The 26,215-nt window shown below is 27.3% G+C and overlaps 1 protein-coding gene across 1 annotated transcript in view; it reads right to left on the reverse strand.

Moving 5' to 3' along the window:
* Positions 1 to 26,215, reverse strand: part of LOC126735177 (sushi, von Willebrand factor type A, EGF and pentraxin domain-containing protein 1) — an 82,711-nt gene that overhangs the window by 42,011 nt on the left and 14,485 nt on the right. The window contains exons 2-6 of the mRNA XM_050439126.1: positions 22,475 to 22,651; positions 18,284 to 18,589; positions 18,106 to 18,228; positions 14,694 to 14,825; positions 13,993 to 14,151 (exon numbers count right to left, since the gene is read on the reverse strand). Of these exons, the coding sequence (XP_050295083.1) occupies positions 13,993 to 14,151; positions 14,694 to 14,825; positions 18,106 to 18,228; positions 18,284 to 18,589; positions 22,475 to 22,651 (897 nt within the window). The remainder of the gene's footprint in view (positions 1 to 13,992; positions 14,152 to 14,693; positions 14,826 to 18,105; positions 18,229 to 18,283; positions 18,590 to 22,474; positions 22,652 to 26,215) is intronic.

The following is a 26,215-nucleotide window of genomic DNA, read 5'->3' on the forward strand; positions in this document are numbered from 1 at the left end:
ATATGAAATTCTTTGTGTAATATTAAATAGATCTATTGCTAATAGATGGCAGAGGATTATAAATTAATTAGTCTATTACGTTTAAAGTTATGATTTTTTTTCCCAAAAAAGTCTAAGAATTATTTTAGTCCAACTTTAAATATTAACTTCAAGTAACTTTAAATATTCATAAAAAATTCAAATCAAAGGCAATTTACTTGAAATTTCTTGTATTTATAAAAAGATCTATTGTTAATCGAAGAGAGAAGGTTATAAGTAAATTGGTTCAATATTTCTTAATTTATGATTTTTTTCCCTAAAAAAGTCCAAATATTATTTTAGTTCAAGTTTAAAAATTCATAAAAATATAAATTAAGGACAATTTACTTGAAATTTCTTGCGATTATAAAGAATTCTATTGCTAATTAATGAGAGGAGGTTATAGGTAAATTGGTCCAATTTTTTTTAATTTATGATTTTTTTTCCCAAAAAAGTTCAAATATTATTCTAATTCAAATTTAAAATTTATAAAAAATTTAAATCAAGAGCAATTTACTTGAAACTTCTTGCGATTATAAAAAAAATTTATTGATAAGCAATTGCAAAAGAGTATAAGTTAATTGGTCTATTCTTTTTTAAGTTATGATTTTTTTTCCCAAAAAGTCCAAAAATTATTTTAGTTGAACTTTAAAAATTCATAAAAAATTCAAATCAAGGGCAATTTACTTAAAATTTCTTGTAATGATAAAGAATTCTATTTCTAATCGATAGCAAAAGTTTCCAAATTAATTGGTCTAATATTTTTTAAGTTATGATTTTTTTTCACCCAAAAAGTCGAAAAATTATTTTAGTCCAACTTTAAAAATTCATAAAAAAATTAAATCAAGGGCAATTTATTTGAAATTTTTTGTAATGATAAAGAATTCTATTTCTAATCGATAGCAAAAGTTTCCAAGTTAATTGGTCTGATATTTTTTAAGTTATGATTTTTTTTCACCCAAAAACTCGAAAAATTATTTTAGTGCAATTTTAAAAATGCATAAAAAAATCAAAATAAGAGCAATTTACTTAAAACTTCTTGTTTTCATAAAGAATTTTATTGATAATCGACAGCAAAAGATTATTAGTTAATTGGTCTAATATTTTTTAAGTTATGATTTTTTTCCCAAAAATTCCAAAAATTATTTTAGCTGAACTTTAAAAATTCATAAAAAATTCAAATCAAGGGCAATTTACTTAAAATTTCTTGTAATGATAAAGAATTCTGTTTCTAATCGATAGCAAAAGTTTCCAAGTTAATTGGTCTAATATTTTTTAAGTTATGATTTTTTTTTCCCAAAAAGTCCAATAATTATGTTAGTTGAATTTTAAAAATTCATAAAAAATTCAAATCAAGGGCAATTTACTTGAAATTTTTTGTAATGATAAAGAATTCTATTTCTAATCAATTGCAAAATAGTATAAGTTAATTGGTGTATTTTTTTTTAAGTTATGATTTTTTTTCCCAAAAAGTCCAATAATTATTTTAGTCCAACTTTAAAAATTCATAAAAAAATCAAATCAAGGGCAATTTACTTAAAATTTATTGTGTTTGTAAAGAACTATATTGATAATCAATAGCAAAAGATTATAAGTTAATTGGTCTAATATTTTTTAAGTTATGATTTTTTTCTCAAAAATTCCAAAAATTATTTTAGTCCAACTTTAAAAATGCATATAAAATTCAAATCCAGGGCAATTTACTTAAAATTTCTTGTAATGATAAAGAATTCTGTTTCTAATCGATAGCAAAAGTTTCCAGGTTAATTGGTCTAATATTTTTTAAGTTATGATTTTTTTTTCCCAAAAAGTCCAATAATTATTTTAGTCCAACTTTAAAAATTCATAAAAAAATCAAATCAAGGGCAATTTACTTAAAATTTCTTGTGTTTGTAAAGAACTATATTGATAATCAATAGCAAAAGATTATAAGTTAATTGGTCTAATATTTTTTAAGTTATGATTTTTTTCTCAAAAATTCCAAAAATTATTTTAGTCCAACTTTAAAAATGCATATAAAATTCAAATCAAGGGCAATTTACTTAAAATTTCTTGTAAAGATAAAGAATTCTGTTTCTAATCGATAGCAAAAGTTTCCAAGTTAATTGGTCTAATATTTTTTAAGTTATGATTTTTTTTTCCCAAAAAGTCCAATAATTATGTTAGTTGAATTTTAAAAATTCATAAAAAATTCAAATCAAGGGCAATTTAGTTGACATTTTTTGTAATGATAAAGAATTCTATTTCTAATCAATTGCAAAATAGTATAAGTTAATTGGTCTATTTTTTTTTAAGTTATGATTTTTTTTCCCAAAAAGTCCAAAAATTATTTTAGTTAAACTTTAAAAATTCATAAAAAATTCAAATCAAGGGCAATATACTTAAAATTTCTTGTAATGATAAAGAATTCTATTTCTAATCGATAGCAAAAGTTTCCAAATGAATTGATCTAATATTTTTTAAGTTATGATTTTTTTTCACCCAAAAAGTCGAAAAATTATTTTAGTCCAACTTTAAAAATGCATAAAAAATTCAAATCAAAAGCAATTTACTTAAAATTTCTTGTAATGATAAAGAATTATATTTCTAATTGATAGCAAAAAATTATAAGTTAATTGGCCTATTATTTTTTAAGTTATGATTTTTTTCACCCAAAAAGTCCAAAAATTATTTTAGTTCACCTATCAAAATTCATAAAAAATTCAAATCAGGGGCAATTTACTTGAAATTTCTTGTAATTATAAAGAGATCTATTGCTAATCAATGGCAGACGATTATAAGTTAATTGGTCTTCAAATCAACACCAATTTAATTGAACCTTCTTACAAAATTATAAAGAATTCTATTGCTAATCGATAAGAGAAGGTTATAAGTTAATTGGTCTAATCTTGATTTATATGAAATTCTTTGTGTAATATTAAATAGATCTATTGCTAATAGATGGCAGAGGATTATAAATTAATTAGTCTATTACGTTTAAAGTTATGATTTTTTTTCCCAAAAAAGTCTAAGAATTATTTTAGTCCAACTTTAAATATTAACTTCAAGTAACTTTAAATATTCATAAAAAATTCAAATCAAAGGCAATTTACTTGAAATTTCTTGTATTTATAAAAAGATCTATTGTTAATCGAAGAGAGAAGGTTATAAGTAAATTGGTTCAATATTTCTTAATTTATGATTTTTTTCCCTAAAAAAGTCCAAATATTATTTTAGTTCAAGTTTAAAAATTCATAAAAATATAAATTAAGGACAATTTACTTGAAATTTCTTGCGATTATAAAGAATTCTATTGCTAATTAATGAGAGGAGGTTATAAGTAAATTGGTCCAATATTTTTTAATTTATGATTTTTTTTCCCAAAAAAGTTCAAATATTATTCTAATTCAAATTTAAAATTTATAAAAAATTTAAATCAAGAGCAATTTACTTGAAACTTCTTGCGATTATAAAAAAAATTTATTGATAAGCAATTGCAAAAGAGTATAAGTTAATTGGTCTATTCTTTTTTAAGTTATGATTTTTTTTCCCAAAAAGTCCAAAAATTATTTTAGTTGAACTTTAAAAAATCATAAAAAATTCAAATCAAGGGCAATTTACTTAAAATTTCTTGTAATGATAAAGAATTCTATTTCTAATCGATAGCAAAAGTTTCCAAATTAATTGGTCTAATATTTTTTAAGTTATGATTTTTTTTCACCCAAAAAGTCGAAAAATTATTTTAGTGCAATTTTAAAAATGCATAAAAAAATCAAAATAAGAGCAATTTACTTAAAACTTCTTGTAATCATAAAGAATTTTATTGATAATCGACAGCAAAAGATTATTAGTTAATTGGTCTAATATTTTTTAAGTTATGATTTTTTTCCCAAAAATTCCAAAAATTATTTTAGCTGAACTTTAAAAATTCATAAAAAATTCAAATCAAGGGCAATTTACTTAAAATTTCTTGTAATGATAAAGAATTCTATTTCTAATCGATAGCAAAAGTTTCCAAGTTAATTGGTCTAATATTTTTTAAGTTATGATTTTTTTTCCGAGAAAAGTGCAAAAATTATTTTAGTCCTACATTAAAGATCCATAAAAAAATCAAATCAAGACCAATTTACATGAAATTTCTTGTAATTATAAAGAGATCTATTTCTAGTCGATGGCAAAAAGTTATAAGTTAATTCGTCTAATATTTGTTAAGTTATAATTTTTGTTAAGTTTTTTTCCGAGAAAAGTGCAAAAATTATTTTAGTCCTACATTAAAGATCCATAAAAAATTCAAATCAAGACTAATTTACTTGAAATTTTAAAGAATTCTATTGCTAATCGATCATAGAAGGTTATAAGTTAATTGGTCAAATATTTTTTGATTTATGATTTTTTTCCCAAAAAAATAGTATGTTAAAATAACCAATAATATATAATCTGTGCCATTTTCTTGACATTATTTTAGAACCAATGACTTTAAAACTTTGCGACGCATAACCTCAAACTAACCTAATATTATTCAGTTATAAATTAATTCGGATAAATACATCGGGTGCGGCCCTTATTTTACCGTCAATGAGAACTCATTGACAGATAAACAACAAAGTCAAATGTCAGTAGGTAATTGTAATTTTGACATAGTGATAGGACAATCAGGACCGCGTTAAACGACTAATTATTGCATTATAAAAGAAATAATTTATCGATATTTCAAGTAAGTTACCTATTTTGACACCAGTTAGTTGTCACTTTGCGACGCATAACCTCAAACAATTTTAATAATAATTCGTTATTATTAATTCATATAAATACACTGAATGCGGTCCTTATTTTAACGTCAAGCGAATTTGGCCACGTTTCATTGAAAGATAAACAACAACGGGTTAAACGTCAATCGTCTTTTGACAAGTGACATTAGAATCAGGACCGTATTTAGGAAGAGACAAAATGAGGGTCCTATTATTAATAAATATATTTTTTAAGATAACTATCCGAGTATTATAAATTTATTAGTCTTTTATTACTTTATATAAAGCAGTGACATTTTAAGAGCCCTAATGTTCCATTTGCTAATTTTTATTACATAACCTCAAAATACCTTCTTTTATTATTAATATTACATTTAACGCACTATAATATTTCCAAACAATTTTGCTATTTATACCGAACAATTCCATATGAAACCCAAAAAACGCCAATAAATCACCGTGTAGTTTGGCCCGTGGCTGCTGCTGCCGCATTCGACTTTGTTTTTTTTTAATTCACAAATTTAAAATGTCAGAATCGAGATTTGGAAAGTGGGTTACGCGGTTTAGACGCCCGCTTAGAACCTATTGAAAGGGAAACCGGCATTTTTCTGTGTTTTTTTTAACCGAAAGGTAAATACACTTTACGAAGGTTAAAACAACGCAAAACGGACAAATTATCGGGCATTAGAAACGCGAGAAACGAGAATAATTATTAAGTTATGTGCACCCTTTTTTGGAAGACATTCGAATTCTTGAACTTTGACATATTAGTCATATAAATATATCATATATAAGGACAGAGGCCAGCTTAATTAAATATGAAAAAAACAGATCCTTAACTAGACAAGCCGTTGCTTCACTAACGCATCCTCAAAATATTCTCATGATTATCGTCGAATTTCAATGAATTCCTTGCGCAAGGTCCTCATTAACAACTTAATACATTATTCAAAATGTCAGTTTTAACGTTATTTAATTAGTTACCACCGGTGGAATAAAGATGATCTTTACTACTGAAAAAAAAACATTTCTTTTTAATCGCTTAATTAAACTTTACGGTTCATTTGGCCAAATTGTTTTTAGTTAATTAATTAATTAAGTGAAATTTCATTGTTTGGGAGACAGAAAGACGCGTTGGAAAACAGCATTGTTTCATTAAGCGGGAAAGTCGATTGTGAACGAGTTAAAGCGAGGCTAATTAAAAGAAAAAATAGTGATGATTGGTGTGAAATAAATGAAATTTTATGGTCATCCAAGGAAGTAAAATGAGAAAAGATAGGCATAGAAATTCATCTGTGGGTCAAAACTCCGCTAATCTTTAAGGTACCTAAAGGGTACACATTTACAGGGTTACCACATGAAAAAAAAAGAATATGATTTAGAAACGCGATCTATACTTGTCAGTTCAGCATAAATTGTTTTTTGTAAATTGCTTATATAAAATTAAAAATTTATATCCAAGTTTTTTGGGGTTATGTGTCAAAAAGTTACAGGGGCATTAGGGTTTGTGAAAAGTTCAAAATTCAATTCATTCATTCAGTTCATAACTCAAAAAATTGACTAGATGCGATTTTGAAAAATTGTACGCATATTCCTTGGACAATTTGATTAGACACCTATTTCAGCGTTTTTCCAAATTCGTACAAAATTTTGAGAAAAAAAATATTTTTTGAAAATATATTTTTTTTTCTTTTATATTTGACACAATGTTCATAACTCAAAAAATTGACTAGATGCGATTTTGAAAATTTGTACACACATTCCCTGGACAATTTGATTAGACATCTATTTCAGCATTTTTCCAAATTCGTACAAAATTTTGAGAAAAAAAATATTTTTTGAAAATATTAATTTTTTTTCTTTTATATTTGACACATTGTTCATAACTCAAAAAATTGACTAGATGCGATTTTGAAAATTTGTACACACATTCCCTGGACAATTTGATTAGACACCTATTTCAGCATTTTTCCAAATTCGTACAAAATTTTGAGAAAAAAAATATTTTTTGAAAATATTAATTTTTTTTTCCATTATATTTGACACATTGTTCATAACTCAAAAAATTGACTAGATGCGATTTTGAAAATTTGTACACACATTCCCTGGACAATTTGATTAGACATCTATTTCAGCATTTTTCCAAATTCGTACAAAATTTTGAGAAAAAAAATATTTTTTGAAAATATTAATTTTTTTTCTTTTATATTTGACACATTGTTCATAACTCAAAAAATTGACTAGATGCGATTTTGAAAATTTGTACACACATTCCCTGGACAATTTGATTAGACACCTATTTCAGCATTTTTCCAAATTCGTACAAAATTTTGAGAAAAAAAATATTTTTTGAAAATATTAATTTTTTTTCTTTTAGATTTGACACATTGTTCATAACTCAAAAAATTGACTAGATGCGATTTTGAAAATTTGTACACACATTCCCTGGATAATTTGATTAGACACCTATTTCAGCATTTTTCCAAATTCGTACAAAATTTTGAGAAAAAAAATATTTATGAAAATATAATTTTTTTTTCTTTTATATTTGACACAAGGTTCATAACTCAAAAAATTGACTAGATGCGATTTTGAAAATTTGTACACACATTCCCTGGACAATTTGATTAGACACCTATTTCAGTGTTTTTCCAAATTCGTACAAAATTTTGAGAAAAAAAATATTTATGAAAATATAATTTTTTTTTCTTTTATATTTGACACATTGTTCATAACTCAAAAAATTGACTAGATGCGATTTTGAAAATTTGTACACACATTCCCTGGATAATTTGATTAGACACCTATTGCAGCGTTTTTCCAAATTCGTACGAGATTTTAAAAAAAAAATATTTTTTGAATATATTAATTTTTTTTCTTTTAGATTTGACACATTGTTCATAACTCAAAAAATTGACTAGATGCGATTTTGAAAATTTGTACACACATTCCCTGGATAATTTGACTAGACACCTATTTCAGCGTTTTTCCAAATTCGTGCAAGATTTTGAAAAAAAAAATATTTTTTGAAAATATTAATTTTTTTTCTTTTATATTTGACACAATGTTCATAACTCAAAAAATTGACTAGATGCGATTTTGAAAATTTGTACTCACATTCCCTGGATAATTTGATTAGACACCTATTTCAGCGTTTTTCCAAATTCGTACAAAATTTTGAAAAAAAAATATTTTTTGAATATATTAATTTTTTTTCTTTTAGATTTGACACATTGTTCATAACTCAAAAAATTGACTAGATGCGATTTTGAAAATTTGTACACACATTCCCTGGATAATTTGACTAGACACCTATTTCAGCGTTTTTCCAAATTCGTGCAAGATTTTGAAAAAAAAATATTTTTTGAAAATATTAATTTTTTTTCTTTTATATTTGACACAATGTTCATAACTCAAAAAATTGACTAGATGCGATTTTGAAAATTTGTACACACATTCACTGGACAATTTGATTAGACACCTATTTCAGCATTTTTCCAAATTCGTACGAGATTTTGAAAAAAAAAATATTTTTTGAAAATATTAATTTTTTTTCTTTTATATTTCACACAATGTTCATAACTCAAAAAATTGACTAGATGCGATTTTGAAAATTTGTACACACATTCCCTGGACAATTTAATTAGACACCTATTTCAGCATTTTTGCAAATTCGTACAAGATTTTGAAAAAAAAAATATTTGTTGAAAATATAATTTTTTTTTTCGTTTATATTTGACACATTGTTCATAACTCAAAAAATTGACTAGATGCGATTTTGAAAATTTGTACTCACATTCCCTGGATAATTTGATTAGACACCTATTTCAGCGTTTTTCCAAATTCGTACAAAATTTTGAAAAAAAAATATTTTTTGAATATATTAATTTTTTTTCTTTTAGATTTGACACATTGTTCATAACTCAAAAAATTGACTAGATGCGATTTTGAAAATTTGTACACACATTCCCTGGATAATTTGACTAGACACCTATTTCAGCGTTTTTCCAAATTCGTGCAAGATTTTGAAAAAAAAAATATTTTTTGAAAATATTAATTTTTTTTCTTTTATATTTGACACAATGTTCATAACTCAAAAAATTGACTAGATGCGATTTTGAAAATTTGTACTCACATTCCCTGGATAATTTGATTAGACACCTATTTCAGCGTTTTTCCAAATTCGTACAAAATTTTGAAAAAAAAATATTTTTTGAATATATTAATTTTTTTTCTTTTAGATTTGACACATTGTTCATAACTCAAAAAATTGACTAGATGCGATTTTGAAAATTTGTACACACATTCACTGGACAATTTGATTAGACACCTATTTCAGCATTTTTCCAAATTCGTACGAGATTTTGAAAAAAAAAATATTTTTTGAAAATATTAATTTTTTTTCTTTTATATTTGACACAATGTTCATAACTCAAAAAATTGACTAGATGCGATTTTGAAAATTTGTACACACATTCCCTGGACAATTTAATTAGACACCTATTTCAGCATTTTTGCAAATTCGTACAAGATTTTGAAAAAAAAAATATTTGTTGAAAATATAATTTTTTTTTTCGTTTATATTTGACACATTGTTCATAACTCAAAAAATTGACTAGATGCGATTTTGAAAATTTGTACTCACATTCCCTGGATAATTTGATTAGACACCTATTTCAGCGTTTTTCCAAATTCGTACAAAATTTTGAAAAAAAAATATTTTTTGAATATATTAATTTTTTTTCTTTTAGATTTGACACATTGTTCATAACTCAAAAAATTGACTAGATGCGATTTTGAAAATTTGTACACACATTCCCTGGATAATTTGACTAGACACCTATTTCAGCGTTTTTCCAAATTCGTGCAAGATTTTGAAAAAAAAAATATTTTTTGAAAATATTAATTTTTTTTCTTTTATATTTGACACAATGTTCATAACTCAAAAAATTGACTAGATGCGATTTTGAAAATTTGTACACACATTCACTGGACAATTTGATTAGACACCTATTTCAGCATTTTTCCAAATTCGTACGAGATTTTGAAAAAAAAAATATTTTTTGAAAATATTAATTTTTTTTCTTTTATATTTGACACAATGTTCATAACTCAAAAAATTGACTAGATGCGATTTTGAAAATTTGTACACACATTCCCTGGACAATTTAATTAGACACCTATTTCAGCATTTTTGCAAATTCGTACAAGATTTTGAAAAAAAAAATATTTGTTGAAAATATAATTTTTTTTTTCGTTTATATTTGACACATTGTTCATAACTCAAAAAATTGACTAGATGCGATTTTGAAAATTTGTACTCACATTCCCTGGATAATTTGATTAGACACCTATTTCAGCGTTTTTCCAAATTCGTACAAAATTTTGAAAAAAAAATATTTTTTGAATATATTAATTTTTTTTCTTTTAGATTTGACACATTGTTCATAACTCAAAAAATTGACTAGATGCGATTTTGAAAATTTGTACACACATTCCCTGGATAATTTGACTAGACACCTATTTCAGCGTTTTTCCAAATTCGTGCAAGATTTTGAAAAAAAAAATATTTTTTGAAAATATTAATTTTTTTTCTTTTATATTTGACACAATGTTCATAACTCAAAAAATTGACTAGATGCGATTTTGAAAATTTGTACACACATTCACTGGACAATTTGATTAGACACCTATTTCAGCATTTTTCCAAATTCGTACGAGATTTTGAAAAAAAAAATATTTTTTGAAAATATTAATTTTTTTTCTTTTATATTTCACACAATGTTCATAACTCAAAAAATTGACTAGATGCGATTTTGAAAATTTGTACACACATTCCCTGGACAATTTAATTAGACACCTATTTCAGCATTTTTGCAAATTCGTACAAGATTTTGAAAAAAAAAATATTTGTTGAAAATATAATTTTTTTTTTCGTTTATATTTGACACATTGTTCATAACTCAAAAAATTGACTAGATGCGATTTTGAAAATTTGTACTCACATTCCCTGGATAATTTGATTAGACACCTATTTCAGCGTTTTTCCAAATTCGTACAAAATTTTGAAAAAAAAATATTTTTTGAATATATTAATTTTTTTTCTTTTAGATTTGACACATTGTTCATAACTCAAAAAATTGACTAGATGCGATTTTGAAAATTTGTACACACATTCCCTGGATAATTTGACTAGACACCTATTTCAGCGTTTTTCCAAATTCGTGCAAGATTTTGAAAAAAAAATATTTTTTGAAAATATTAATTTTTTTTCTTTTATATTTGACACAATGTTCATAACTCAAAAAATTGACTAGATGCGATTTTGAAAATTTGTACACACATTCACTGGACAATTTGATTAGACACCTATTTCAGCATTTTTCCAAATTCGTACGAGATTTTGAAAAAAAAAATATTTTTTGAAAATATTAATTTTTTTTCTTTTATATTTGACACAATGTTCATAACTCAAAAAATTGACTAGATGCGATTTTGAAAATTTGTACACACATTCCCTGGACAATTTAATTAGACACCTATTTCAGCATTTTTGCAAATTCGTACAAGATTTTGAAAAAAAAAATATTTGTTGAAAATATAATTTTTTTTTTCGTTTATATTTGACACATTGTTCATAACTCAAAAAATTGACTAGATGCGATTTTGAAAATTTGTACTCACATTCCCTGGATAATTTGATTAGACACCTATTTCAGCGTTTTTCCAAATTCGTACAAAATTTTGAAAAAAAAAATATTTTTTGAATATATTAATTTTTTTTCTTTTAGATTTGACACATTGTTCATAACTCAAAAAATTGACTAGATGCGATTTTGAAAATTTGTACTCACATTCCCTGGATAATTTGATTAGACACCTATTTCAGCATTTTTCCAAATTCGTACGAGATTTTGAAAAAAAAAATATTTTTTGAAAATATTAATTTTTTTTCTTTTATATTTGACACAATGTTCATAACTCAAAAAATTGACTAGAGGCGATTTTGAAAATTTGTACACACATTCCCTGGACAATTTAATTAGACACCTATTTCAGCATTTTTGCAAATTCTTACAAAATTTTGAAAAAAAAAAATATTTTTTGAATATATTAATTTTTTTTCTTTTATATTTGACACATTGTTCATAACTCAAAAAATTGACTAGATGCGATTTTGAAAATTTGTACTCACATTCCCTGGACAATTCGATTAGACACCTATTTCATTGAAATACAATTGAAAAAAAAATAAATAATCAATAAATAACAAACTTACCTACTAATCCAGAGTTGCTTGATTATTAATACGGCTCTGATTCTAAAGTCACTTTGACAGGTGACGTTTAATTGGTTGTTTATCTGTCAATAAAATATTGCCAAATGCCCCTGAGGTAAAGGACCGCATTAGGTACATTTATATCAATTAATAACAACCAATCGTTTTGAGGTTAGATGTCAAAAAGTGACAACTGGTGTATCATCAAAATGTTAAAATATGTAAAAAAAAATTCGGTATTTCATAAGATAAGAAAATTATAATCACATTTACTCTTAGTAGACTAATGGGAGGTTGCCAAATGTCGTTGACATAAGCACATTTGTGATTTTTTGATGACTAATAATGCATATTATTTACTTATAAAAAGTAAAATAAAATAAGAAAAATCAATGTAATTTGCCATTAGTTAAGTTAAAAAATTTCTCTTGGGAAACAATAATTAAATATTTAGTTTATTCGTTGCCTTAATACGTTCCTTATTCTAATGTCTCTTGTCAAAACACTAACCAAAATGACAACTTTACGACAACTTTACTACGACGTTTAACCCGTTATTTATCTGTCAATAGGATGACACCAAATATATATGACACTAAAATAAGGACCGTATTAAGTACATATGTTTTTGCTTCCATTCCGTTTTTTTTTAAATTGATGTTACGGCATATTACGGTTATAAAAACGACTTATGATCACTTCCTATCTTTTTTTGGGTATGGCTTAAATTCACATTTAAAATTACGCTGATGACCGTCATTTTGTTTCTAGATTTAAATAATGAATTTGTTTTTCTTCCTCTTGTTGTCTTTTCTTCTATGAGATTGGGTCTTTTTTATTTAGCAGATTTATGCGCTAAATCTGCACTTTTAAGCACAAATATAAAAGTCAAACTCATTTTAAAATCTTAGGGTTTACTAGAGGACATTTATGCGTTAAATTTCCTTGTTAAAATTGCTTTCTCTTGGTTAAAGGGGGGTTTAGAAGGGGACTCTTATAAGTAATATTCAATATGAATAAAACATTTTCAAAATTATTGAATATCCAATCGCAGGAAATCAGTAAAGATATTGTTAAAGTATTAGTTTTGTGCTTTGTATTAAAAAATACATATATATATATTCTCGATTATTGGCATTTGTAGTTGAAATACATAGAGATATTCATTCAATTTCTAACCATACCCTATTCAAGATTCCGTATCGATAAAACTACAAATAATCTGAAAAAATAAAACAAAAAAAAGCAATAGAAAAAGAATTGTATAATTCATAATCAATTTAAAACTAAAAGTATTAGTGCATAAATTTCCCAAGAAACTAAGGCTGTAATCATTCATTTATTTCGTAGAATGACAGACCAAGTCTCATCGGTGTTAAAGTTATAAGAAAAGCCCTTGTATACAAACATACTTGATTCTTAGGCAGTTTTGTGCAATAGTCTTAGCAACAATGTCGAAGTTTAGAAAAGTAGAAGGGCGTTGTGTAAAATTAAAAGAAGAATAGAATAACGTATGTGAAGCAAAATAAAGTATTCGATTAAAATAGTTTAATAGGACCCTCTAATGCCTCTGGAGCCAAAATCTCGTTAAACAATGACAATCCAGTTATATTTAGAATCTCTTCAACGTTCATAAGAGAATAGCTTGCTCGTATTCTATCACTAAATAAATAAATGAAAAACGTGTAATTTTCTCATTAATTCGTTGAATTAACAGTGGTTTAAATGCGATTAAGGTGCCAAATGCCGCGAGCATTCGCTAACCTTTACGTGCTTCAGACGCGCGTTAATAGCGGAATTCTTCATTTTCCACTCGCTTATTTCACATTATAATGGTTTTGCAATATAGTGGTCTCGTGTATTATGTATGTAGTTAGTACGTGCTCGGAATATTTGAAATGGTGAAAAGCGCCTTTGATTGACATAACCGACGCGATTTTTAGCGAACATAGAAAGTTTCATAGTTACCGTTGACCCATTTCCAGGTTCTGGAGGTGATTCCGGGTTCTTTTTGCGCCCCGATCCACACCAGTTGGGTTTTCAGCATCGGTTTACGGCGCTCCAGTTCGGCGTATAGGAACGACGTCTGGCCCTGGCTCATTCCGTGGGCCAAATCACCGTTGTGGCCTTTTTAAGAAAATACAGAGAGAAAATTGAAAAATAAACAGGAAAAACCGGAATGATTAAATAAGAAAAATGACGAAAGAAAAAGATAAAATTTATGTTTGGAATATTCATTATAATATAGATGAAAATAAGCAAAATTCAATGTAATAGTAAAAACAATAATACTTAATACTTTTACATTTATATTTAAGATCAAAAATAGAATGATACCTAAATTTATGATAGCGCTAATTGCTTTATAAATGTTTAATTATAAATTTTTAAATTAAATTAAAAGGAATCTAAAAATTTTAATGCATTTAAAAGATTAATTAAAAATTATGTATTATCTAAAATTTGATTCTAGTTCCTCTATAATAAATATTGTCTTGATGTAAGTATTTTTCCCTTGTTTTTTTTTGATACTTATCTCATACTGTGTTATTGTGTAGTTGTATTACTTAAATGTTTATCTAAGCAATCACATTGTAATTTTTTATTATTTTTTGTGTAGCTTTTATGCTAAATAAATATACATTATTATTATTATTTTTTTTACTCACTTTGGCAATATTGTCGGGCCTCTTGGAACGAGCCGCCCCTGAACACCCCGAACTCGTAGCAGGTGCGCGCGAAGGCCGCCAGTTGGGCCTCCTCGGGGGCATCTTTGGGGGCGCATCTGTCCACCGAGAATTCTAAAGAAAAAAACATTATTATGCGGTTATAGGGTAATTTGCCAGCTGTAGAAATTACACGTTTATTTATTAATAAATAATAATAATACTAATTTTAATAATAAAGTTGTCGTTATATGCACGAAGGATGGAAATAAAAGGCCGACAATTACTTCAAGATTCTGGTATTAACAACTAAAATTTCGACGAAATGTGCATAACTCAAAAAATTGATCAAATACAGTTTTGAAAATTTGTACACATATTCTTTGGACAATTTCATTGGACACCTGTTTCAGCGTTTTTCAAAATTTGTCCAAGATTTTGAGAAAAAAATATTTTTATAAAAAAAAAAAAAAATTTATTTTAAAAATTCGACAAAATGTGCATAACTCACAAAATTTATCAGATACAGTTTTGAAAATTTGTAAACATATTCTTTGGACAATTTCATTAGACACCTATTTCAGCGTTTTTCAAAATTCGTACAAGATTTTAAGGAAAAAAATATTTTTATAAAAAAAAATATTTTTTATTTAAAAAAATCGACAAAATGTGCATAACTCAAAAAATTAATCAAATAAAGTTTTGAAAATTTGTACACATATTCTTTGGACAATTTCATTGGATATCTATTTCAGCGTTTTTCAAAATTCGTACAAGATTTTGAGAAAAAAATATTTTTATAAAAAAAAATATTTTTTATTTTAAAAATTCGACAAAATGTGCATAATTCAAAAAATTGATCAAATACAGTTTTGAAAATTTGTACACATATTCTTTGGACAATTTCATTGGACACCTATTTCAGCGTTTTTCAAAATTCGTACAAGATTTTGAGAAAAAAAATATTTTTATAAAAAAAATAATTTTTGATTTTAAAAATTCGACAAAATGTGCATAGTTCAAAAAATTGATCAAATACAGTTTTGAAAATTTGTACACATATTATTTGGACAATTTCATTGGACACCTATTTCAGCGTTTTTTAAAATTCGTACAAGATTTTAAGAAAAAAATATTTATATAAAAAAAAAATATTTTATTTTAAAAATTTGACAAGATGTGTATAACTCAATAAATTGATCAGATACAGTTTTGAAAATTTGTACACATATTATTTGGACAATTTCATTGGACACCTATTTCAGCGTTTTTTAAAATTCGTACAAGATTTTAAGAAAAAAATATTTATATAAAAAAAAATAATTTTTTATTTTAAAAATTCGACAAGATGTGTATAACTCAATAAATTGATCAAATACAGTTTTGAAAATGTGTACACATATTCTTTGGACAATTTCATTGGACACCTATTTCAGCGTTTTTTAAAATTCGTACAAGATTTTAAGAAAAAAATATTTATATAAAACAAATAATATTTTATTTTAAAAATTCGACAAGATGTGTATAACTCAATAGATTGATCAGATACAGTTTTGAAAATTTGTACACATATTATTTGGACAATTTCATTGAACACCTATTTCAGCGTTTTTTAAAATTCGTACAAGATTTTAAGAAAAAAATATTTATATAAAACAAATAATATTTAATTTAAAAAATTCGACAAGATGTGTATAACTCAATAGATTGATCAGATACAGTTTTGAAAATTTGTACACATATTATTTGGACAATTTCATTGGACACCTATTTCAACGTTTTTCAAAATTTGTCCAAGATTTTGAGAAAAAAATATTTATATAAAAAAAAATAATTTTTTATTTTAAAAATTCGACAAGATGTGTATAACTCAATAAATTGATCAGATACAGTTTTGAAAATTTGTACACATATTCTTTGGACAATTTCATTGGACACCTATTTCAGCTTTTTTCAAAATTTGTCCAAGATTTTGAGAAAAAAAATATTTTTATAAAAAAAAATAAATATATTTGATAAATGGTGCTTTTTATTCTCCTGATGAATACTTGGCAAGTTGTTTCAATTCACTCTTACTAATAATTTTAAATTAAGCTGTAACCAAACATACATATACATTTTTAGATTTTGGATTATCAGCATTTATTTGCTGATTCTGTATGAAGATTTGATTTCTTTAGAACGCTCTTTTTGTTACATTTTGTTTGAATTTTGTTTAGACGTAATGATTGTATTAAGTAATATTTTTAATAAATGTGTATATATATACATCTCCATCTTTGGTACGGTCCTGATTATAACGTCACTTGTCAAAAATCCTGCTGACAGTTGACGTTTAACGCACTTTAAATCTGTCATTGAAACATTGCCAAATGTCATTGACATTAAAAGTCCAAATTCGTGTTAACCTTCAAGAATTAAAAAAAAAAAAAAAAACGTAAAGGAAACGCAGCATGTTTCTACAAAAGGACGCCATAATCCCCACGGCACTTATCTAATTATTAAAATTAAGTTTAATTAAAAAATTATATATTTTTTTTATATCACGAATTGTTTGAGGAACGTTTCAAGGCGATCAGAGATGAATTAATTTTAAATTAAATACATATATATGAGTTCCCATGAACGTTAATGTGTTTGTTAATTATAGGTTAACACTTGGCATTACATACATTTTCTGAAAAATCATTTAATGAATGAAGAATGAGACAAAATGTATTTCTCTTTTTTTTTTTAATTAATTCCTTCTATACAAATATTACAACACTCTTTACGTATGCAATAACGAGTGTGAAAGAGAAAGTATCATCTGCACGCCAATGCGTTTATTAAAAAATTAATGAGGTACTTTTAAATCGACATTCATCCATATGAACTTGAACGTAGTTTCACTTTCGGAACCAACTTATTTATTTATAATCGGGAAAATTGACCCCTTAGGACGATCCTTATTTTAATGTCAATGACATTTGGCAACGTCACACTGACAGATAAGAGGTGGGTTAAACAGGGCCGCACTTACATCGGCAAAAACTAATGATTGGAATTTTATGAATAAATTCTATTTTATTGCATTTTAGAGCCTCTCACTCTCTAACTTTTGACTCGATAGTCTTTTTTTAGGCGTGGTTTTTGTGATAAAAAAGCTGTTTTAACTTTCGAAAAGATGGATGGGCGCCATCTTGTTTAAGTGACCAAAGATGGCGCTTTAACAACAGGGTGATTAAATTTCAAATCTGCCACTTAATTCTAACGACAAAACATCTCATGCAAGTGCATAAAACACCTTGAAGTACCCATAAAGCATAAAAAACACACAGTGAAAGTAACTCGATTATGACAAAATTACTGTGCATTATCACGCTCATTTAACACCCGCTTACCATTAAAATGAACGGATTTAAAAGTGACTTACCATCGGTGGTAAACACCTCGACTTCACATAGAGACAACGAACCTTCGACCCCCACCAACTGAAGAAACACAAACTCCCCGATAAGTGGCCTGGCACACGTGAAGGTCTTCGTAGACCCCTCGTCTGGAAAACCACCATAATTCAACCTTACCTTGGACTATTTAAAACAAAGTCTTACCGATCGTTCCAGGGAACCATGCGCACAAAGGGTTCCTTTGTAAGTCGCTACTGCTGTTTCCCACCCTGATCTCGAGGTCTTGTAAGGGTTGATGGCCGCAGCATCCCCTGGTGGTCACTCGGACCACTTTGACGGGGTAAGCTCTCAGTAGATCGACTTTCCACCAAGGACTCGCCTCTTTTTGGGTTTCCGAGCATTTTTTGGTCTCGTGGTCGTTGCTGGTTTGGCCGTCGTTCGCGTTCAGGGCGCTACCTCCGCGTACGGTGGTCGATTGGTTGGCTGGTTTTCGGAATGCCACGTTTACACCTAAGGGAAGAATTTTTGAAAAAAGGAAACTAATAACTTTTGTGATTTTTTTTTTTGATAGTAATTGTAAGACGTGTAGAAAGAAAACATGTAGCATGATAGTTCATGTATTTTTAGCCTGAAGAAGGTTCAATAAAGGATCGAAACGTCGCTCAACATATACCAACGTCAAAAACTTGTGCTCTTTAGTGAAACGCAAGGATGATATCACGTAATGAAATAATTTTTCGTGTTTGTATCGTAGTGTGATGGTCTAGACTAATTCAATAGTCAAGAGCAAGTTTAAAGGAAAATGGAGGAAAACTCAGTAAGAATTGTTAATGTAAGAAGTGACTTTTTTCCTAAAAATGTTTGTGACTCGAAAATTAACCAAAGTATAAATTTGGAAATGGGTCTGTGCGTTCTTTTAGTTATTAGACAGGATATCGGATGTTGAGGAAAAAGTTAATTTTTGAGCTTTTGTCAACAAGTTTCACAATTGCTCATATCTCAGATATTGTGTATACACATTCTTACAATAATTTCACTGGCATTTTTCAAAAAATTTTGAACATTTTTTTTGTATGTTATTTTTTTTTAATTTGCCCATAACTCAAAGAACCTGAGAAAATAACATTTTGAAAATTTGTACACGTATGCCTGGAATAATTTGACTCGACACCTATTTGAACATTTTTCGAAAAATGTACAGGATTTTAAGAAAAAAGTGAATTTTTGAGAAAGGTGTGTCATAACTTAAAAAAAAAACTTGTCAAAATTAATTTGTTTTAATGAAAATTTTCACACGTGTTTCTAGAATAATTTGATTAGACGCAACATATTTCAGCATTTTTTGAAAAATGTACAAAAACCACTCATAATATAAGCGTGAAAATTTGCATATATACTCTATTTGAATGGACACCTATTTCAGCGTTTTGCAAAAAATATACAGTGTTGAACAAAAAAATTTTTTTTAAATGCTCAAAAACCAATCAAACTAAAATTTTGAAATCTTGTATACGTATTCCTGGAATAATTCCACTAGACACCTGTTTCAGCGTTTTTCAGAAAATGTTGAAAATTTTGAGACAATTTTTTTTTCCTTGAAAAACTTCAACTCAATAAATCTGAGAAAATAAAATTTTGAAAATCTGTATACGTATGCCTGGACACCGATTTGATCGTTTTTTAAAAAATATACAAGGAGTTAAGGAAAAAGTGTTTCAATTTCTTGAGGAAGGTGATTTTTTTTTAATTTCACAAAATGCTCATAACTGGTCAAAATTAAATTTTAAAAATTTGCACACGTATGCCTAAAATCATTTAATTAGATTTAGGTCTGGCAACCTTGGTGGCCATGCAACTGGTCCATTTCGGCCAATCCACCGATTTGGGTAACTTTTATCCAAAAATTCGCTCACTTCTCGTCTAAAATGGGCAGGTGCTCCATCCTGAGGAGCCACATAGCTTGCCTGATATTCAGTGGCACGTCTTCTAACAGAACAGGTAGATTATTTTGCAAAAAGTCTAAATAAACATCCAAACATCGGTCCAACAGGTATCCCATTCCCAATTCCTGCCCACACATTAACAGAAAAGCGGTGTTGAAAATTGGTTTTGCGAATTGCATGGGGATTATCAACAGACCAAACATGCGTATTTCGAAAATTGGGTGAATGTTGCCTCGTCCATGGCTAAAATTTTGTTCGAAAAATATTGATGTAGGAACTATTCACAAAACTGGACTCTGCGGGGGAAGTCTTCAGGCAGTAGCGCTTTGACACGAGAGAAAAAAAAAATATTTTTGAAAAAATTACAATTTTTTTTTTAAAAATGGCCATAACTCAAAAACCAGTTGAAATACACTTTTGAAATTTGCACACGTATTCCTGGACTAATTTGACTGAAAACATAATAAATTATTTTATTTTTAAAACTTCACAGAACACAATTTTGAAAATTTGTATACAAATTCCTTGGACAATTTGACTGGAGACCTATTTCAAAAAAAATATATATTTTTGAAAAGGTGACTTTTTTTGAATATCTCAAAAAATGCTTATAAATTAAAAAAAAAAAATCAAAAAAATTTGAAAATTTCCACACGTATTCCCTAAAAAAAAACGTTTTTTTTGGAAAAAATGATTTTTTTTTATTCGCAAAAAGCCCTTAACTCAAAAATTTCACAAAACAATTTTAAACATTTATATGCACACTCTTTAACCAATTTGACTGGACACCTATTTCAGAATTTTTCCAAAAATGTTAAAAATTCTGAGAAAAAAAGATTTTTGAAAAAATGACTTTTTTAAAATTTAATAAAATGCTTATAAATGAAAAACCAATAAAAATAAAATTTAAAAAAATTGCACACGTATTCCTGGAATAATTTGACTGGACGCCTATTTGACCGTTTTTGAGTGAATATTCAAAATTTTGAAAAAAACATATCTTTTTAAAAAACTTCCTTTTTTTTATTTACAAAATGCGCATAACTGAAAAACCTGACAAAATAAAATTTTAAAAATTTACACACGTATTCTAAAATAATTTGACTAGACACCTATTTTGACGTTTTTTTAAAAATGTACATGTTTAGAAAAATTTAGTAATTTGAGGAAGGTGATTTTTTTTTTGAAAATTTCACAAAATATCCATAATTCAAAAATCTGATAAAACAAAATTTTGAAAATTTGCACACATATTCCTGATATAATTTAAGTAGCCACCTGTTTTTCAAAATTTTGAGAAAAAAAGTAACTTTTTTGAAAATCTGACAAAATGCCCATAGTTCAAAAAGCTGTAAAATTTTGAGAATTTGCGTACGTATTTCCGAAATAATTTTTCCATTCTAAAAAAAAATTATAGAGTAATAAAAAAAATAGATGGAAAAAAACTTGGAATTTTTTTCTAAAATTCAACAAAATTATACATTTATTAGTGGCCACGCATTTTTTTCGAAAAATACATGTACTGTAAAACACGTGCAAGAAGTGTACCAAGTTGTACCATGCATTAAAAAAAAAACAAATAAAACAATTAAAAAATATTTAAATTTAAAGAAATAAACCAAAAAAACAATGTAAATAATATTAATGTAAAAAAATTTAGTTAGTTTTAAAAAATATGAAAGAAATATAAATTTTATATGAGTATAATAAAGAAAAAAATAAAAAATTAAAGTTATATACTTAAATTTCAATTAATCAAGCGCCTCTAAAAACAAAAAAATCCAAATATTAATTATAAGTATATAATTATGTAAGTCAGGACCGGACTAATGCCAAAGTACTGATAATGGCAATTCCAAATGAGATGCATCACTTTATAGCAAATAAGAAACAAACGCAATAAAAATTCCAGGTCCGTATTTGAAAATAAATATTTTTTTTTCAATAACAAACAAATGCAAAATTTTGCAGCACTAAATTATTTACCATTAGTATGAAACTTTTTCTTCTTTTACGAGAATACCAACAGTGATAAACTATTTAAAATTTTTAAGAAATTTAATTAATGACTAATTTTCATATTTTTTTTTCTCTTTCTAACGTATCAATTCATTCACCATTTTTGAAATATGAAATTAAACAATAAAATTTTAGGTATTCACCAAAGAGACAGATATAGTGGTTACAAATTAGTTGGTAAGAGATGAGCTACTAGTACATGTTGCCTTAGTTGTACAATCAAGAACATTGATTTATAAATAAAAAGTTGGTTTGTAATAGACCTGCATGCGAGTTTTTACCCGGCTTTTTCGTCCGACTCTTTTTAATTGTGTATGTGGAAGAGAGAGGGAAACGTGCCTCGCCATCATTTCCCGCCAGCACTTTCATCAAACTGTATTGCTATCAGGCTATAATTAATACAGTCGGTTATTTTTTTTTGATAAACACTTACCGCAAAATGGCATCTCGCCGGTCCATTTTCCGGCAGGTGAGCAGGTGATTTGTGTGTTTCCAAAGGTCTCGTAACCCTCGTCGCACCGGTAGGTGGCCGTCGTGCCCGGAATTAAGGTTGGAGAACTCAGGGTCAGTCGGGCGTTTAATGGAATCGGTGGATGGCCACATTTTAATTCTGAAATGAAAAAATTAAAAACTCAGTCAATTCTCATATCTCAGTTTGAAAAATAGAAGAGTACGGGAGTAAAAAGATGTTTTTCTGGAATAATTTGAGTGATTAAACTCAAAAAACACTATTTCCAGGCGATCTAAAAACTATTAGGAAAACGGAACGATGATATAGAAAAAGGTGGAAAAGTCGAATTCTCAATTATATTTCCCTATCTCAGTTTGACAATTAGAAGAGTATGGGATTGAAGTAATGTTTTTCGGGTATAATTTGACAAACTAAAAACAAACAAAAAGATGACAAAAAAAGTTTGCCAAATGAAAGGGACAATACAAAATTGGAAGTTATAGTCGTTTACATTTTTCGACATAAAACATTTCAATAATTTTTTATTAAAAAACTTTTGTTTGTAGAGGTTTGCAACCATGTAAAAGCCATTTAGATATTTATTATTAGTTGCATAAAAAAGTTTCATTCGAATCCTTTGGGAGTTGTGGAAGTTAGAGCCTTTTTCATTTCTTTAACATTTGACTTTTTAATTAATTTTCACAACAAAACCCTAGTTTGTAGAGGTTTGAGACCATCGGCAGTCGATTTAGGTATTCATCGTTAATATCTGGACAAAAAATTATTAAAATCCCTTGGGAATTTCAGGAGATACGGGCATTATATTGATTAAATAACATGGAGCGCGGACTATAAATTGGTCGCTGGCAACCGACATATGCTGCGTTCTCGATTTTGGTTGTTGGATATCGATCGGACGCTAGCTTCACACACATCAATACAATTTAATCAAACCAGATGTATTCAGAGCAATTTTTTTTTAATTTTGTTTTGTTTTTCTTTTTTTTAATTGTGTTTTGTTTGTATTTTTGTGTCTTTTTTGTTTTACAGCTTTGTGTACAAATTGTAACAATTTCTTGACAATAAAGCATTGATTGATTGATTTTATTTTAAAAGCTTAGCAGAGCGCTTTCGGCGTATGAACCATCATCAGTGCTAACTGAAATGAGTTGGGTGTTATATGAAATTGTTAATTGCCAAATGCCAATGCTTATAATTTCCCTTATCTGCTTTTGAGATCACCATAGTTTTTTATTTTGTTTTTAATGGATTTTAGGACTTTGTCTGGAGAGTTTAAGTAAGATTTTGATTTCTTAAAATTAGATTTAAATTTATGCAATATACTAAATAGTTATTAATATAATTAAAAATATCTTGAAGGACAAAATAAATAGTAATAATCTTATTTCCCTAATAACATTACTTAACCACAAATATATAAGATAACAAAATGAGAAAGATAACTAAAAATAAAGTGAAGAAACAATAAAGAAATTAAAGAAACGCATCAAGAAACATAACAGCTTTTAAGAAAACACTGCATTAAATGTGGAAATAAATGTGGGTTTATCGATATCAAAAGCACTACTATAATCTATAATCCACCACTATCAACTATACTGGGTGAACCACTTTTAAGATGCTTCAGAAAACGTCGAATTTTAAACTGATACAAAACTTTAGCCAGCTGGCCTGGCTACGGGCATTTTTGGCGGAGGTCTTTATGGATCACTTGGAATGGACAATAAAGAAATTTTCAATTGGTACAGATATAATAATAATAATAATAATAATAATGACTTTTTTTTTCCCATACTATACAAAGATATAAACTTATTGCTAAGGTCTATTACGGCGCAGTCTAGCTTATAGCTACTCTACTGAACCCTATACCTTAAGCTAAAACTAACTACATAACAATTTACATAGGTACTATAATTTATATTAAAAAAAAAGCAAATTATATGTAAATTCGTGAGTTTAGTATTTCATATCAATAAGTACTACACCCTAAACATTATTGCAATCAGATTAGCCACTATAAAACATCATAATATACTACATCAAATATTTAATGTAAGACCTAATTTTTCTTTTAAAAGACACTTCCGGCAAATGTTTTAAATTATTTGGAATCCTGTTGTAAAGCTTCGCTATATTATAAATAAAAGATCTCTCAAAGATAGACGTGGAGTGACGTGGTATGGTTGTAGAGCCTTTGTCGCGAAGATCTAAGTTATGTATTTCAGTGCGAAACTTAATTTTTTTGTATAAATATTCTGGACATTTCCTTGCTATTATTTTATAAACTAAAACTATTGAGTGATAAATACGCCTCTCATCCATTCTAAGCCAGTTCAACTCTCTTAATTTAGCCGATACTCCCTGTTCCCTGCCCCGCAGACCCCTAATTAACCTTACGCAATGATTCTGTATTAGTTGGATATGGTATTTATCTCTTTCTAGCAAATATGGTCCATATACTACATCTGCAAAATTAAAATGGGAAAGCACTAAAGAGTCACAGAGCATCCTTTTCATTGACGTTGTTAATAAGTGTCTTTGCTTAAATATAAGTTTTAAATTGATAAAGGCTTTCTTTACACACATATTAATGTGTTGAGTGAACCTTAAACTGCTATCTAAAATTAGGCCCAAATTCTTAGCAAAATCGGTGACAATAAGACCCTCGTCATTTAACGTTAATTTAATATTAGGTAATTGTGAATTTTGTGCCCTGTTTCTACCAAAAAATAAGACTTGAGATTTAGAAGGATTGAGCTCTAAACAATGTTTCTGTGAGATTGAAAGGAGCGTACTTAAATCTTCATTTAATTGATTTATGGTTTGTAGCAATTGGTGTAACGTACAGGATTTATACATTTGTGTATCATCTGCGTAAAAATGAAGAAGTGCAAATCTAATGTATTTGGCCATCTGTGAAGTATACAATGTAAACAGAAGAGGTCCCAAAATGGATCCCTGTGGAACACCAAATAAAAGCTGTTTTGCATTGGACAATTTACCATTCAATTTTACCCTTTGACTTCTACCTTGTAAATAACTAGCAATTAAGGTGCATGAATGTATATTAAAACCCAGATATTTTAAAATTGCCAAAAGAAGAGTGTGATTTATCCTGTCAAACGCTTTTGAATAGTCTAGAAGAATAAAGACAGTTAGTTCGTCATTTTCGATAGCTTGAATAATATCATCTGTGACCTTCAAAAGCGCCGTCGAGCAACTGTATCCTGGTCGAAATCCAGACTGTACTTCCGGTAGTAAATTATATTTTTGTACATATTCCCTTATCTGGATATTAAGAATTCTTTCTAAGACCTTAGAAAGAGTAGGAAGTATTCTAACCGGGCGCAAGTCCTTCAATTCTACAGGATTATTTACTTTAGGAAGAGGTGTTACCAAAGAGCATTTCCATTTATCAGGAAAAGATGATTTTTCTATACTATAGTTTACTAAATGTGTTATTACAGGGAGAATTATAGGACAGCAAAGTAGCAACATATCAATACCAATATCATCATCTCCAATGGCTTTTGATTTAATTTGAAAAAGAGCATCTTTAACTTCTTGATCCGTAGCTAATCTGAAATGAAAAACATTGGCCTTTGATAATGTATTATTAAGGTAAAAATTTAACAAATCCGCATCAGGATTAACTTGTGGTATATTAACAAAATAGTTGTTAATATCCTCTGCAGACCA

This window comes from Anthonomus grandis, chromosome 4 (genome assembly GCF_022605725.1).
Source record: "Anthonomus grandis grandis chromosome 4, icAntGran1.3, whole genome shotgun sequence".
NCBI lineage: Eukaryota > Metazoa > Arthropoda > Insecta > Coleoptera > Curculionidae > Anthonomus > Anthonomus grandis.